Genomic DNA, 17753 nt, shown 5'->3' on the forward strand with positions numbered 1-17753 from the left:
AAAAAGAAACGAAATTGAGTTATTTGTAGTGAGGTGGATGGACCTAGAGTCTGTCATACAGAGTGAAGTAAGTCAGAAAGAGAAAAACAAATACCATATGCTAACATATATATATGGAATCTAAGAAAAAAAAAAAAAGGTCATGAAGAACCTGGGGGTAAGACGGGAATAAATACACAGACCTACTAGAGAATGGACTTGAGGACACGGGGAGGGGGAAGGGTAAGCTGTGACAAAGTGAGAGAGTGGCATGGACATACATACACTACCAAACATAAAATAGATAGCTAGTGGGAAGCAGGTGCATAGCACAGGGAGATCAGCTCGGTGCTTTGTGACCACCTAGAGGGGTGGGATAGAGAGGGTGGGAGGGAGATGCAAGAGGGAGGGGTTATTGGGGTATATGTATAGCTGATTCACTTTGTTATAAAGCAGAAACTAACACAACATTGTACAGCAATTATACTCCAAAAAAGATGTAAAAATAAATAAATAAAATAAAATAAAATAAAATATATCAGTCAAAACTGGATATTTCCAAATTAGAAATGAATGTTATCTTCATAAAAATTCCCTCAGAACTATTCTTCCAAAGGATTTTAAAGTTTGCAATTTACTTAACAAATACAAATAAGTGTATCACAGTAATTTCAAAAGTAAAACAAGTAGAAAAATATGTATAAAACAAGTGGAAAACTATGTATAAATCAAGAAAAATCAAAGCATAAATCAAGAAAAATCAAGAGTAAACCATAACCTCCAAAGTAAGAAATGTGGACAGGATTTGAGTTATACGTGCTCTGGGGATAGATAATTAGAAACTAGTTTAGTTGAACATAAATAAAATATGTAAACATAATCACAGAATCCAAGGAGAGGCTTCATCATCACACACTCAAGGTAGGAATGGATTCTCTGCCTTAGAAATTGCATGGAAGAACAGGTTATACAATTTGTAAACTTACAGAGAACTAAAACCATTTTGAATCTTAAAAAAAATAGTTTCTGTTGAGGAATAACATGGATACTCATATGGTCTATGATTAAAATACAACTGAAAATAAACTAGGAGGAATAATATGATCAGCAGTGTTCTGGCTCACTCATTCTCGCCTGAACGCTTGGCTACTTCTTCTCATCTGGACAGTGTTTGCATCTTAGGTTTCTTTAGCTCTATTGTTTTAAGATCACGGTGATTGTCATTTACCAAACATCTTCCTGAACCCAGGAATACATAAAATTTAGATAATTTGCTTTTCCAAAGGACAATGCTGGAACTCTTAAGGGCATTAGATTAAGTCTCCAATTTATGATGAAGGGACATAAAGTGCTATAACTAGAGAAAAGAGACAACCTAAGGAAACATCGTAATCAGGTGTTGCCGATGACTTTGGGACAAGGAAAACACCACTGGTTTTTGATATACTGGTTTTGTTTATCCAACCATTGTTAATCTGTAGGTGATCATGTCTTACACTGAGCAAGATGCATAAAATGCAGAGACAGAGGTAGAGCCCTGGGGGGTTGGGGTGGAGGTGTTTCTAACCTTGCCAGGAAGATAAGACAGGTTTACAGAAGACCACAATGGAGATGATGAGGACGCCAGGAGTCCCAAAGGGGATCAGAGAAGGGAAAGATTGTTTCTAGACATTAAGTAGGCTTCAAGATGGGGGTGGAGGTGGGATTTTGAGGCAACATTTCTGAAACGTTCATAACAAAAGCAGGTGAGTTCAAGAACAGCAGCATTGCAATTAGGTTAAAGGGAAAGGATAGGCACCTTGGAGAAATCTTAAAACTTTAAGCCACAGTTTGAAAATGATGTTATAGATTCTGACCAGTCAAGGTCTTCCTTGGCTATTTAAGGAATCTGAAATTTATCTTTTGCTCCCAGTTTTATTGTTTTTAAAAACTACGTTGATCCGTCAACTTTCACGCGAAACTGGGAGCAAAGTAGAAGAAGGAATGAAGTTGGGAAAAGAGGTGAAATGGATACAAGTCGATCAGATAACAGACAGTTTCCAGGTAAAGACATTGGAGGAGGCAAAACACTTTGGGTTAAAAAAATAAAGATTATTTTTTATGGTGAAAAGCGGGGATATGTGTATAGGTATAGCTGATTCACTTGGCTTTACAGTAGAAACTAACACAACATTGTAAAGCAACTGTACTCCAATAAAAATAAAAAACAACATTTAGGAATGTTGGACTATTTATTATCATGCATTCCTAAGGGCTATGGGTTATGCTCTCTGCTGTTAACCTTCTGTTGAAAACAGTACTTATCTTTGCCTAAGAATCTAATGACAAATCCTCTTTGGAATGTGATTCCAAATTCTTTTGGGAATACCTGCAGACTCTCAAAAGAACGTGAAATGTTTTCTTGTTGTCTATAAAACGTTAGAAAAACGCCTTTTGAAACAGCAGCTGCAGGGTGAACTTCTAGAAAATAAACCCCGAGAGGTTTCTCTTCCTTTTCTTTTAACCCAAATAGCCTACGTATATTTTTCAATCTCTTCTTTCTACATCCTTAATATTAACTGTAAGTGATGAATGGCGGGTGTGGAAAGAAGGAGACTGGAGAAACTCCGTCCATTTGAAAAGAGTTCATTCTTCTCACCCTATTTTGCAGAGTGTCATTTTAAATAAGTGCTGGCCTGGAGAAGGTTTTTATTGTTTTGAACCACAGGCTTTACATTACCTTAAATAAAAAACCCTCTCAGCCGCAAGTTGGATGCTTCTGGCAGCAATACAAATCTAGCACCACCCGGGAGGGAGCGTATTTGCTTCTTCGCTCACTTCTGGCAGGGCAGAGGAATGCTGGACACTGAGAGACAAGAAGGGAGGCTGCCCAGAGCATCGGCACGCTGCTGCTACCCCGTCCCACGCCTTGGGCCTCCTCCCTTAGGAACAAACAGGTAAGTACATCGAGGTGCTGATGCAAGTGGGGCATCCTAGCTCACTGCAACCAAGCCATGGAGGAAGTCAAGTGCAATGTCCTGAGAATACCTAATAGGTCTCAACACCTTCAGGAAGCTCAGCTTGGCCTGGCTGAGGTCATAAGGTTCTCATTCTACCCAGTACATTGCTGGAAAGTCCTTTGGTGTTTATTAGTCTTTCTAGCTTTGCACGTCACTTTGCAGCATGCTTTTCTCTAGGCTATTAAGAAATGCATTAAAACAGCCACTGAATGTTTGGGTTTTGACAAATCTGGGGCTACTTGTTCATCTGTTTTTCTTTCGTATTCAGAAATCAGAGCTTACAGCAAGCTTGACTGCTGAAAAGTGAAATATCATCTAAAGTTTCGTTTTCAATGTCAGTGTTGTAAAATACTATACATGGATAAAATGTAAGACTTAACGTTAGACAGGGAGCTGAAAAACTACAGAGATAAAATGTTCCTATAATATGAGAGTCGTCTCTAAATATAAGGTTCCATGTTATAAATTTGGGTTCTTAATGAATTTTTTATATAACCAATTCTGTTTCCACTTAGATGTCAGAAACTGAGCTGGAAAAGATAAAAGTCAGAACAGCTGAGCATTTTGAAAATGACAAAAATAACATTTCTTGGTTGAAGGAAGGTAAGTCCTCTTGCTGTTGATTTTCTATCAATGTGAGAATTGTGCTTTTGTTTATAAGCAAAAAAGAGTGTGGAAGAAAGAAGAAAAATGTCCCAGCATTTCAAATGACAGGAATACTTCAGATTTTCTTTCTTTCTTTCTTTCTTTTTTTGGCCTAAGTGGTAGTTTGAAGGTGTTTAGTATTGAAATGCTTTTTGTATTCCTTAGACTGCAGAGGTCACTCAGATGACTTTATGGGTAAGAGGATATACATTTTCAATTCAAATACACGTTACCTGTGAGGTTCTTGTTGTGCTGGAGAATTTTCTCCCTTGTAGCCAGGAAGATGAAATAATTTGAGGACAAGTATTTTTTAAATAATAATCACAGAAAGGAGTGCAGGCTGTAGGAAGTCATGTCTACGAATAGAATCGCCATTCACTGCAATTACAGAAGCCACCTTCCCCCGGGAGAGCACTGTCAGCCACAAGCACCCCGTGCTTAAGATGCTGGCTTGAAATACACACACAAATCGATACGTCCTCCTAGGAGAAGTACAAATATGCGCACTTTCTAAAATTCGTGTAAACTCATGATTATTTACTAGAAGGTTTGGTTTCATAATCTTTCCTTTTTATGAACATCTTTAAGGTCTTTAATCTTTTTATGAACATCTTTAAAAGGAAACCAACTTGATATTCTATCTAACTAGATAAGTTGTGTCTTTTACTTCATTTCCTGAATCTGCTCTGTTGTTAAAAGACGGCTCTTAAGTAGTTGCCATGTCTCAAAATTGTTTTCTAAGGTCACAGGAGACTTTAATATATATGTCAAGTAAGTTCTACACCACCAATAATAATAATAATAACAATCATGACATCAAACACGATGACAACGTGCGTTAGCGAGTATGCTAAATCACCACAACCACCTAGGAAGCATTCATCGCTCCTAATATTCAGGTAAGAAAATAGAGTCTCAAAGAGTTTAAGTAAATTGCCTAAAATTACAAAATGAGGAAGTAACAGAGCGGGGATTTGATCCCAGACTATGTGACTCCATAGCATATAAACTGAACTACCACCTTACACGCTGTTTCATAGAAAAGATGTTTAAGTTACTTGTCAGGACATGATCTGTGCTCAGAAAGTTGTCCTAAAGTGTTTAAATCAACACCTCCACCTTCACACGTACTCTTCTATCCACTCTTATTCTTAATCCTGCTTTACCCCCATCCTCATTTTTTAACTGTTCACTTTTTTAAAAAAAGATTATCCTTCTGCCCCAGGGCCCCATAATCAAATTGAATAGCTGGAACTCATCTCCAGCGAAGACTTTATTTCAGGATAAAAGTGGGTACAGACATGTATTCTCAGAATCATTCCCTTCAAAAAGCCACAGAGCTAAGAAATTCTCTAACTTCTTTTTTATTAAACAATCTTTTAAATAGAATCTTTAAAAAAACAATATAGAAGTAAAAAAACTGAACTCAGGCCAAAGATCCCTCTGTGTTTTTCTTGAGAAGACCAAGCCCGCAAAGACAGAGAAGTTCTTCACTGTGACTTAGAGTGTAGTTTATCTTATTTCTTTTGCTTCAATTGCCCATGCTATAGATGTCTCACAGAGAAATAATGACAAAAATTGCTATACCAGTCATTTGCTTCCTGAAGAATTTCCATTTTAAAAAATTGTCTCCATTAAGTACAACTTAGGATTAAATTTTTATAATCTACAAAATCTAACTTCCTACGTGACCTGTTTTAGCCCATTTGGACACTTCACTTAAGCTACACTCAAATTATGTTTACTGTATCATAAAAGGGATTCGAGCCAAATGCAAGATGACAACATCTTAATTGGGAATTACCAGGATGAGTTAGTTTTTGAACACAAATGTCTTTTTTTGTTTGTTTTAATGTTAAGAAAAAGGATCTATGTTGGCTTTTTTTTCTTTTTTTTTGCGGTACGCGGGCCTCTCACTGTTGTGGCCTCTCCCGTTGCGGAGCACAGGCTCCGGACGCACAGGCTCAGCGGCCATGGCTCACGGGCCCAGCCGCTCCACGGCACGTGGGATCTTCCCGGACCGGGGCACGAACCCGTGTCCCCCGCATCGGCAGGCGGACTCTCAACCACTGCGCCACCAGGGAAGCCCTTTTTTTCTTTTTAAAGCAACCTGGTGCAATGGAAAGAGCAGAGGATTTAAAGTCAGGCAGGTGAAGGTTTAAAATTTCAGCTCGGCTGTTTACTAGCTGTTTGGCTGTGCCATGTTGCTTAACCTCTCTGAGCTTCAGATTCCTCAGCCAAGGACTATAACACCTACTTTGTGAAATTATGGGAGAGAGATCTCATTACATTTGTGTCTTTTTTCCCTCTTTAAAGCATGATTCAAAATAATACAATGTTTTTTTTGAGATCCTGGTTCACACTTGGAACAATCTGCACTAGTACCGGCGCTGTATATTTTAATAGCTTTGTCAACAGAAAGGACCTCTATAAAGACGCAAAGAGGCAGTTTATTTGGGATCTTAGAATTGCAATTTGGGGAATCACAGATTCCGGAGGAACCCAGAATAGTGTCTCAACAGGGGAAAACGGGCAGGGGGTTTTATGGAAAAAAGGAGGAAGTCCATGCAGGCTTAGACAAGTTGTTTACCAAAGATTTGGATTGGAGGGTAAATATGTTCCATATATACAACTGGGTTATCAAGCACGTCTCATCCCTTACTAGGGAAAGGTAGGGTTTCCTTGGTCCAAAGAAAGTCCAGTTCTCAGCATTATTGTTTCCTTTTGGCAATTCAGCAACTACTCAGCAGCTTTATTTTTGAGTGTTCAGCCAAAGTTCAGCATGGACAGCAAACACGGAGGTCCTTCTTGACACTTCAGTCATTCCTGCCACTGTTTCTCTCACAGCATTTTATATAAATTCCTTCCCGTGGTCCCTACAACGATTTGGTGTGCAGTAGTATTGTCTCATTTTACAGATTAAAAGACCGAGGCTCAGAGAAACTAGATCTTGCTCAAACTGACAGAGCTGTTAAGTGGCAAACTGAACCTTGAACCCAAATCTCTCAATGTCCAAATTCTGTTCTTTGCCTTAAACCACTTTGTCACAATGCCTTCTCCAACAGTTATCAGTATTTGAAATTTATCAAACCCCATCCCCCTTAAAAAAGAAAAAGAAATACAGTCATCCCTCGGTATCTGCAGGAGGATTGGTTCCAGGACCTTTTGCAGATACCAAAATCCAAGGATGCTCAAGTCTTACACAAAATTGCATGGTACAGTCAGCCCCCTGTACCCACAGTTGCAGAACCCATAGATAGGGAGGACTGACTGAAGAGACTTGAAAGTGGTTCAAAAGTTTTTTTCATGAATAGCAAAAGTAATTGCTTCTCCCATCACAGTGCCTCTTGCCTCCCTCTGCAATTCCAGCTAGTACTGGCCACGTTTAAAACATAGGGAATCACAGCACTGCCCTATTAGGGTTGCAGCAAGCACTCACTGGCATAATCTACATAAATCACTGAGCACAGCACCTGACCTCAGAGTGGGCATGGGACCAACAGGCGTTAGCACCATCACTGCCAACCTGAGTACTGATGCTCTAACTTCTCATCTTCAAACATTCAGTCAATTTATCCAATTCGAGTCAACATTTATTAACAGCGGTATCACTGGAGACAAGGCGTGAGCATAACAGAGAACAATTTTAAAAAATGAAAGAAGGACAGACACACAGTCCTGCACTCAGGAATTTTATCTAATTGTCCTGCTTTCCCCTGAAAGGTGAAGAGGTTCTTATTTGCCTTCTACTTTCTCTCCTATGGACCATGGGCCTGATGGCCTCGGCAATGGTGTCAGAGCTGCTTAAAGCAACATCCAGAGCTTTTATTAACAATAAGGGTAAATAGCGTTTAAGAAACACACCAATAAACCTGAAAATGCACTCGGAGTCAAGTTAACTGAATCCTATTTTACCTTCTATCAAACTACCTGGCAATCTTGTACCATTATTCGTCATCTTGCCTTTAAATTCCTGACTTCTCAAACTTTAGATTGATCAAATTCCTGGGTCCCAACTTAAGGAATTCAGGAGGATATAGGTGGAGGCCAGAAATATATGCTTAAGAGCAAGTTAACATGAAGTAACATGTTCAGGGACCATACTTGGGGAAACCCTGTTTTAAGACAATCAGAGAAACAAAATATGATTGTGAAATATGCACCAGGCAAGATGTACTGTGTAACTGTGCACCAAGGTGGTCTAGAAAGGCCAGTCTTGAAGGTGGTCATCCTCTATTTGCACAGGTGAAGAGGAGTAATGCAGGGTGCAAATCACAGGCTGCATGATGCCCGCTTTGGCGCTAGGGAAATGGGCATTTGGGCCAGTTACCTGTGTATGGATCAACACAAAACAAGGAGGACAGAAAGACTGAGTTCCAACTATAAGTTAAGTAGTTAGTTGGACATGGGTTCTAAGTTGTCACTGCAGGTCTGAGGTCAGGGACTAATATACTGAAGCGTCATTTAAATCTGTAACTGGAGTGCAAAGTGGGATGAGGCAGGCAGAGGAAACTTTAAGGCAAGGGGGATGTTGATGGCTAAGACAGCAATGCATTCAGTAGCCCTGAAGAGAGGACAACACGACCAGCATGAAAGTCATAACAAGGAGAAGAAAATAGGCCCAAACGTGAAAAAGGTTACAAAGGAAAAACTGATATAACATAGAAACTGGGGGGGAAATTACAGGTGGAGCAAGATGGCATGTAACACCCCATTAAACCAGGGAGCATTCTGGGTAAGCATTTCAGTGCTCGCTCCTTACACTATTTAATGGGGAAGAGAAACATCAGAATGAAGGGCTGGAAGCTTTTAAATTGTTGCCATTTGCAGTTTAAAAATCACAGCATCACCAGTGTTTGAGCTGCATACGATTCCTTAGAGTGTCTCCTGAATTTTCAGGAGAAAGTGGATTTCTGTATGAAATCTCCTGATTTCTAAAGGTTAAATAATAACAATTAACAACAACAAACAACACTTTCAAGAAAGAGCCATGCAGAACAAATGAAACCAGGTTCTGTGAGTCTATTTCAGCCCATGGGCTACCAGTGTGTAACTTCTGTTCTAAGAGCTTGTATCTCTTAACAAAATCTAGTACAATTTCCTAAAAACTGATTTTCCATAAATATATATATATATATATATACACACACACAAAGTCAAAACAATGGTGTGACCTAAAAAATGTGAAGTTAAGAAGATCGAAATAAAACTGTTTGCCCTTCAGAAGACTAGCTCTCTCTAACGGTTTTAGTGGAGCAGTCTCTTTATGAGTGTAATAAATAGAGGGAAGAATAAAATTATCCCAAGTTACAAGTCTGCCCTCAATGTATGAAGCATAGTTTTATAATCTTCTAACCTGATGCTGACTCGGTCCCATACCTGCTACACTGGGTGGGCCCCAGAGGGAAAATTCATATTATAGAAAATACCTGATTTGTAAAAAATGGCCAGGGGGTGGGCACAGGGAGAGGGCAATGAATAAGCTTTCTCTCACTGTCCAAACATGCCAGGAAGAAAAGAGCCTGGGAGATGAGAATTCTGTAGTAACTCTGAACAAACTACAGATCCTTTTCTGTAAGCAGTCACATGGTGACTACCATCTTTGGTGATTTCAAAATTATTATTTAGAGATATTTTAAAGGAAACTTCCCTAAACTTATTTAGTATTGATGTAGAGGAGTCAAGTCACCAATGAGTTGGCATCTTGAATACAGTGGTTATTATTTAAACAAAATTCAGGAGTATTAGAGACTAATATTCCAAGACACTGGAAAACATCCGAGAGGTCCAAAAAGCCATGTTACACAAATTTCCTTCTCGATATAATGCAAAACCTCAAATCCATAACACAAAAATCCCAGCTCATTCTTCTTTTTAATTTTTTTTTTGCGGTACGTGGGCCTCCTGCTGCTGTGGCCTCTCCCATTGCGGAGCACAGGCTCCGGACGCGCAGGCTCAGCGGCCATGGCTCACGGGCCCAGCCGCTCCGCGGCATGTGGAATCTTCCAGGACCGGGGCATGAACCCGCGTCCCCCGCATCAGCAGGCGGACCCTCAACCACTGCACCACCAGGGAAGCCCCCAGTTCATTCCTGATTAAGGTTTGTTTGCAAATGAGATAGAGAAAGTATAAATCTTACATTTACTGACATTCATAAATTCACTCAACTTCCCTTAATTCCAAGCGAAGACAGTTCACTTCATTTGCTCAGAAAAATAATTTTAGATCTTGAGCATTAAGACAATTCCAAAATGCATACTTTATACAATTCCACAAGCATTTGATGAGGTTCCTCTTGAACTCACAGATAACATATTAGGCGAAGAAACAAAGATGTCAAAAAAATGAAAACGCCACAGGTTTTGCCCTCAAGGAACTCATGTATTTCAGTGCTTTATTATAATGACTAAATATTAATCCATGCTAATTCGCTCATTCAGATACTTTTCATTTTTAGAAGGGCTACTTTTTTGTGCCTAGCTTAAAAATTAAGCCACATTAACGCCTATTTTAAATTGTTAATTTCCACCAATAGCGTATCTTAGTTTCCTTTTACTGTGTACACACAGGAAACAGAATCATTAGCTCTTGTTTCTGAGGTCTCCATGAACTCGTGAAAATGTGTTACCTGATAACCAAAATACAGGTGAAGGAGAAGGTAATAGTCAAATAGAATGTTGTGCTGTTTTTAACCAGAGCTGAAAGGAGAAATTATATGTGAAAATATGTCCTTGCAAGTCATATAAAGAAGTAAAATAAGCACAAGATAATTTCACAGGGAAATTGTTTTGAAGCTTTAAAACAAGATGATGTGATAGAAATTGGTGTGGGGAACTGTCCTTGAGAATCAGTGGTCAGAGAAATTCTGAAGGAGAGAGATTTGAGTGGAGACTTAAATGACAAGAAGAAGCCAGCTGTGCAAAAATCTGGGAAGAGCATTCCAACAGGAAAAAGATCCTGTTTAAAGATAGTATGGCTCAGAATGGCTGGATGGGAAGGAAGGAAGGAGGAAGAAAGGAAAGGAAGAAAAGAAGGAAATGAGGGAGTAAGGAAGGGAAAGGGGAAAAAAAAGGGCTCAAGTTGCAAATAATGTAGAACCTCGCTGGTCGCAGTCAGGAATTCAGGTGTTTTTCCTTAATTTGAATTAGAAGCCACTGCAGATTCTAAGCAGGGGAATAAAAGGACTCATTTATATTGGATGTGGTAAAGAGTGTACTCGGAAATAAAACAGAAGACACTGCAGTTAACCAAGCAAAAGATGGTAAGTGGGATAGGATAAAACTGTGAAGGTGAGAGAGGTAGAATAGGATTCGGGACCTATTTTGGAGGTAGAGCCAACTGAACTGGCTGGTGCCCTGGTGTGGGCCGACAGAAAGAAAGGAGGCAAGGCTGACTCCTGGCTTGAGACACTGCATGATGGTAATGCTGCATGAAGAATAAGAGAGAAACTGGCTGGAGATGGGAGAATCAGAAGATCTGGGTGGGTCAAGTTAAGTGTGAAATGCTGAAGATAATCCCCATGAAGACTATCAATTGGGCAAGAGGATATATGAGATCAGTGCCCAGTTTAAGTAACGCTGACAGGGAAAGCTGGCTAGAGATTTTGCTTTAGACCCGAAGATTGAGAAAGCATCTACCGATGGGAGAGCACAGGAAATGAGATACAATTTCAAGTAGAAACACAATTTCTTTCAAGGGAGGAAAGAACATGTCATGTTCCATGAAGTGAACAAAAACAAGAAGGGCTGGAGCATCTTGACCCAAAGGAAGGGTGGCGTTTGATGCGTGTGGGGAGTTTGCCCAGGAACCGAGCCTCAAGCCTTTCAGAGACCTTGGTCAGTCAGCATCTTGGATTCCAATGAACCCTTTTCCCTGGAAATGCCTACTAGAGATATATTTTATCTTGTCGTAAAATATAACCCACTGCATTTTATTCTCAAAAAAAAATTAGGTAAAGGACTATGAAAGGATAACATACTACTTTCAAGATCTAACAATGATAAAATGAAGCTTTAATAGTTTGTATTAGTTCTCCAGAGAATCAGAACCAATAGGATAGGTTGATAGATAGACAGATAGATAGACAGAAGAAAGATGAATGGATGGATAGATAGATAATAAAGGATTTATTATGAGGCACCTGTTTATACAATTATGGAGGCTGAGCAGTCCCACGATCTGCTGTCTGGAAGCTGGAGGCTCAGGAAAGCAGGTGGAGTAGTTCCAGGCCAAGCCCCAAGTTCTAAGAGCCAGTGGTGTAAATCCTGGTCCAAGTAAGAAGTTCAGAGAACTACGGGTGCAGATGTCCAAGGGCAGGAGATGGATGTCCTAGCTCCAGTGGAGACAGAAAATATGCCCTTCCTCTTTCTTTTTGTTCTACTTATCCTTTAACCCACTCTGGAAAGAGATTTTCTCTAATCAGACTATCAATTCAAGGGCCAATCTACCCCCTGAAATAACTTCATGTACACACCCATAAATAATGTTCTACCAGCTCCCTGGATATCCCTTAGCCCAGCCAGGTTGACACATAAAATTAATCATCACATAGTTTTTGAGAGGAAAGTAACAGATAATTTTTCTAGTTAAATTAATGAAAAGTGGTATTTATTGGAAGGCTGGGAGTCAGTTTGCAGTCTACAGGGAAAATTCAGGTCCAGGATGGACAGGAAGTAATCTAGCTCTGGTGATCCAGATAGCAAGATTTAACGATACATTCAGGTCACCATTCCTAAAACATTACCTCCACGCACTTTTCCTGTCCTCTCATCCCCCTGTACTCGAGACTCCAAATCTCAAGGAAGAAAGCTCAACAGATTTGTCCATGAGACCCCATCCTGGCTAGGCAGGGCAGGAAACCGTGACTGACAGCACCACAAGGCTACGCGTAATGGGGGAGAGATGCTTCTTCAGATGAAATTCAGTATGCTAGCACCAGAATGAAAGGAGAACAGATGCTGTGTGGCTTCCAAATAATGTCTACTCTAAGAGACAGTACCCACGATTTTCAGTGCTTTGCTCCACAGGGATAATATTTTCTTAAGAACCTGACATGTGCTGCTGATGGAACACTGAACATTTCGGGAAGGAGAGTATTTACTTTAAATGTATTGGCGTTCTACCGAAGTTCAGAAGTCAGAATCATTTTGTTTCTCTGATAACCTTATTTTATGTTGAGAAAGTCCAGTAAAAGATGAGATCTGTGTTCTCACAGGTCAACAAATTAAATTCACATGGCACGTCCTACAGCTGACGGTTGAAATTTCTTTCCAACTAAGCCTATAAAGTGGTAAGTTCATTTCTTACAAAATGATGATGTTGATCCCAATGGAATGGAAGGCCTACAGGATGCCATGTCAGCCTTGAGACTATAACCAGATGAATTAATCAGGGCAAAGTCCCTATAAGTTATTAAATAGCAGATTTAAGCACTCTCTTTCAATGATGATAGGGCAGTACATCAAATCCAGAATGATCTTAGCTCACCATTATTAACTGCAATTTTATGAACTAGGAGTGAAGCCATCTGTAGAAACTGTGAACCAATCTTTCCTGTCTCATCAGGACAATGAAAGTTGTAGCTAACTAGAAAGTTCAAGAGACTTACTTGTTTCAACTGAGATTTTTCAGGAGACTCCTTTTCCTCTATGTCACAACAGCTGTTGGTGTGATTCACTTAATCAACATTAGTATAAAGAGCAATCTCATAGGGAGAGGAAAAGTCCCCCATGTTCTATGGCTCAGGAATAAGGACATCCCATTTCTTGTAAATTCCACAAAGAGATACTTTATTTTTATATGATTATGGCCCATGTCTTTCAGCTCAGGAACAGCATTTAGAGGGAATACACTCTCTAATAAAACGTACCTGCGCTAGGTGTGCACCAGACCATTAGTACAAACAGGAATGTGAAGAGAAGAAATGAAGACATCAGTCTGCAGACATAAATCACTTCAACCGTTTTAGCCATTATTTAAGCCTGTCGGAATGTAAATGTACAGCGAAGACAAAAAGCAAGGGCAACGACGGTAGTTTTGCCAGCGTATAACTTCCAGAAAAAAGAGAAGGGATAATAACTCCTAGAGGCGTAGTATTAAATAAGACATCAGACAATTTCTCCGCTTGAGCTGAATTTCCACACCACTATGGACTTGAAAAGAAACAGCTACCTTGCAGAAGGTAAGAAAGGTGCTTCATGATGTCTAATCTCAAACAACTGACAATAGGAGAGGAAGATGTGCATTTTAGCTCCTTCAGTTGCTGATTTTATTTTCTTTATTATATTTAGAATATTCAGCATTATAGATTGGAAGCCAAATTTCTCCCAGAGTTGACAAAAGATATACGTCAACACTAAAACATCCTGAATGTAAATTTCATTAAAATATGTAAAGTTTCTACAAATAAACTCTTCTGAAGAAAAAATTCATCAAAAATCATATTCCATCTACATTCAACAAAAAAAAGAAAGATTCCACTCTATACATGTGTCTTAAAACTAATTTCTTAGACCACTGTATGAAAACTCAGATTGATAAGACAAAGTATTCATACCAGAAAAGAGGCATTTGTTTTATAAAATAATAAACAAGTAAACCAAATCAACGAACGTTTTGATTTCCTGAAACGCAAAGACTTAACACAAATAATATGTCATGATTCTTGTGCCCAAGGAACTTATAATTCAGTTGGAGAAACAAAATATCAACAACACATCCTGTGTGCCAGAGGATTCAGACAAGAGCAAGCTTTTCAACTTTATATGAAATATAGTACAATGTGCACAACCGATTTGGATGGAACTTTTCAGTATCAATCTCTCACACACCAAACCATACGGGTATACCTAATTCCTCAGATAAGGATTTCTCTTAGGATTAAAACAGAGCTCGTTGCTTTGCTATATTTTTAATGGATTTAGCAGATTTCGGCTGAAACAACTGCACTAAAGATTCCCTTGAAAACAGGATTCATTTAAAAATATTAACTTAGATTTCTTACATAGTCTCTTAAAAGAAAAGAACTTTCTGTAAATATTCTTTAATTATTACCCAGCCTTTTCTCTTAAAAGAAAAAAGAAAAGAAAAACAACTGATGTCCATATTTTAAAATGAGGAAAAACTATAACATGAAGAGATAAAGATACTTAATAAATAGTAAGGGAGTTCATTTTTCCAGGGGAAGTTCTAATGTGAATGACTTATTTAGTGAAGAGGGAAAACTGCATTAAGGACTTTAAAAAAACAAAAATAACACCACAACTTGGAGGCAAAATATATTCATAGGTCATGAATACACTGGGGTGTCCAATATACTGTTAAACCTCTAAATTCTGTAGGCCAACAACCATTAATTAAGAAGCTACCCTCAGGCCTCTGGATTCTAGGACAAATTACCAAGTCTGAGTTCTAAACTCAATGCATCACTTCCTCTCTAATAGAAGAATGTACTCGTTGCTTCAGTTTTACTTAAGGACATCAGTCTTGTCTTGTAGTCCCCTAGCAGCTAGAAGTAACTTGTTCTCCTCACTTCACAAGTTAACAATGCTAACTGGAAATCGAATTTAATTTGTAAAAATCCTGAACAGGGAAAAGTTACATGGTTAAAAATTATATATATAATTATATATTACATACATATAATATACATAGCTATATATAACACATATGTATATGGAACAAAATATTTTATTCCATCCTTCTCTCTGGCCTTCTAACAATACATTTATAGACTTTCTTCTCTTTGTAAGACAACACAGTAGCTTCTTAGGAGAGAATCAGACATAAATAACACTCTAGGTGCCCACAATCAGTGTATATGTGATATTACAGAGGCCGGTAGTAGTTAAGGAAACTTCACCATAAGCCACCAGATTTAATAAAGCAGAAATGTTAAGTATTAGATTGCTAATTGCTCAAGGGCATGGGTGTATCCAGCTTACTTACTTCTATATTTGAGCATCCAGATAGTCCCTGGAACAGAGCAGATGCTCAAAAACGATATGAATAAATGAAAGAATACGTAAGTAAATTCCGAAGATGATATGATATTCAGAAGTGATATATGATATAAGAAAGAACACATCTACAATTCAGAAAAATCGGGGATGTGGCTGGGCTATAAATCATAAGTAGAGTAGGCAGTAGCATTACAAACTGATGGAATACTATGGTCTAAAGTGGAGACAGAGAAGTCTGGGGTGTTCAGAGAACAGTAGTTATGTTTTCCTGGGTAAAGGGTATGTATGTGACAGTAGGAAATAAACACTGGCTCTATCATGATGGACTGTTAATACTAGGCTGAAGAGCATATTTGGAAAGTTCTAGGACAAAGAGAAGCTATCAAATTATCAAATGTATCTGGGCTGGGGGTTGGGAAGGCAGACAGGACCTAAAGATGGCAGAAAACTCTGTGCTTTAGAAAACATTTGTGATTTGAGCATCTTTATTTAAATGGATTAGAAGCATATAAACTGAGGGGAAGGGTAGAAACAGAGTGTTGCATCCACAGATGAGAAAGAATGACTTCTGCACTGGGCTACTGGTTGCCAGGACAATGGGAACAAAGGGGCTGGCACCCAAGAGAGTGCTGGCCCCAACGCCTTGGCCATGGACTAGATGTTAGAGGGTAAGAGAAGGAGGAGTTGTCAGAGATTCTAGAAAACCTCAGGGTTGAAACTGGAATGCCTCTGTGTGTGTGTGTGTGTGTGTGTGTGTGTGTGTGTGTTTCCCCTTATGTAAATAATCTGTTTCAGAAAATTAGAAAACGCAAATGGCAAAAAATTACTCCAAATCTTAACACTTAGGGGTAGCCACTGTACATCTTTCCTTATATGTTTTATATGTGTACCAAAGTGTATATACACACACTAGTAAATTTAATGAAATTTGATTATGCAATATAATCAATAATGTGCTTTTCTTACTCATAAATGAATGTCAATACCTTTTCAGGTTAACAAATACAGATTTAAAGCACCATGTCAATGGCTATACACACAGTACTCCACTACTGAAGTCATAAAATATATGTCATCATTTCCTTACTTTCGGATATTTAGGTTGTTTCCAATTTCTTGCTTTGAAATCGCAAAAGAATACACTACAGCACCTCTTGCGATTTCCTTTCAAACGCATTGACCAGAAGCATCTTGTGCATCCTCACACCTTATCTTTGGTTGTCAGGGAACCGTATGCGACATACTGCACATCAGTGCTTCACTTTATGTTCATAACAGCCATGCTCAGGAAGAAAGTAAAGGTCAGAGAAATTTTAAAAATGAGGTCTAAAGTCACACAGGTAACAGATCACAGAGCCAGATCTCAAGCCAGGCATGCTGATCCTAAATCCACGGCCTGTTCACCATAGACTCTGCTCTGAAATATACTTGAAGGTAGATAACCAATAACCCCACACCTGCACTCATTATGACAAATAAAATTAAAGGAAACTGAAAAAGTTTGGGGAAGCCTTGGGGATAGTGTATATTTATTTATTTATTTTTAATTTACTTTTGGCTGCGTTGGGTCTTTGCTGCATGCGGGCTTTCTCTAGTTGCGGTGAGCGGGGGCTACTCTTCGTTGTGGGGCATGGGCTTCTCACTGCAGTGGCTTCTCTTGTTGTGGAGCACAGGCTCTAGGCGCGCAGCCTTCAGTAGTTGTGGCACACGGGCTCAGTAATTGTGGCTCACGGGCTCTAGAGCGCAGGCTCAGTAGTTGTGGCACATGGGCTTAGTTGCTCTGCGGCATGTGGGATCTTCCTGGAACAGGGCTCGAACCCGTGTCTCCTGCATTGGCAGGCAGATTCTTAACCACTGTGCCACCAGGGAAGCCCGATAATGCATCTTTAAACCTCTAATTCACGTAGTTGGATTCTCTAAACACCTGTCTTCAGCAAAGACATGGTGATTTAAGTGGGAAAGAGGACTTAGTTATGACATTAGGCAAAGATTCAGAAGCCAACTTATCTACAGATTGTAGTGATTAAATAGTTCAGAATGAATTACAACATTGTAATATTGCTGCATTCATATTTAAGAGATAAAAGTTGGAGTTCAGTTCCCATAATATCCAGTCATTTAAGACACAAGAGAGTTAATCATGTTAATATCTTCCCACTGATGTTGGCTA

The 17753-nt window shown here is 39.1% G+C and overlaps 1 protein-coding gene across 1 annotated transcript in view; it reads left to right on the forward strand.

Annotated features, from left to right (window-relative positions):
• The first annotated feature begins 3493 nt into the window (after positions 1 to 3493).
• MDFIC2 (MyoD family inhibitor domain containing 2) overlaps positions 3494 to 17753 on the forward strand; it is a 98553-nt gene continuing 84293 nt past the window's right edge. Inside the window, exon 1 of the mRNA XM_065885892.1 lies at positions 3494 to 3581. Within this exon, the coding sequence (XP_065741964.1) occupies positions 3494 to 3581 (88 nt within the window). The remainder of the gene's footprint in view (positions 3582 to 17753) is intronic.

The sequence above is a fragment of the Phocoena phocoena genome, chromosome 10, assembly GCF_963924675.1.
Source record: "Phocoena phocoena chromosome 10, mPhoPho1.1, whole genome shotgun sequence".
Taxonomy (NCBI): domain Eukaryota; kingdom Metazoa; phylum Chordata; class Mammalia; order Artiodactyla; family Phocoenidae; genus Phocoena; species Phocoena phocoena.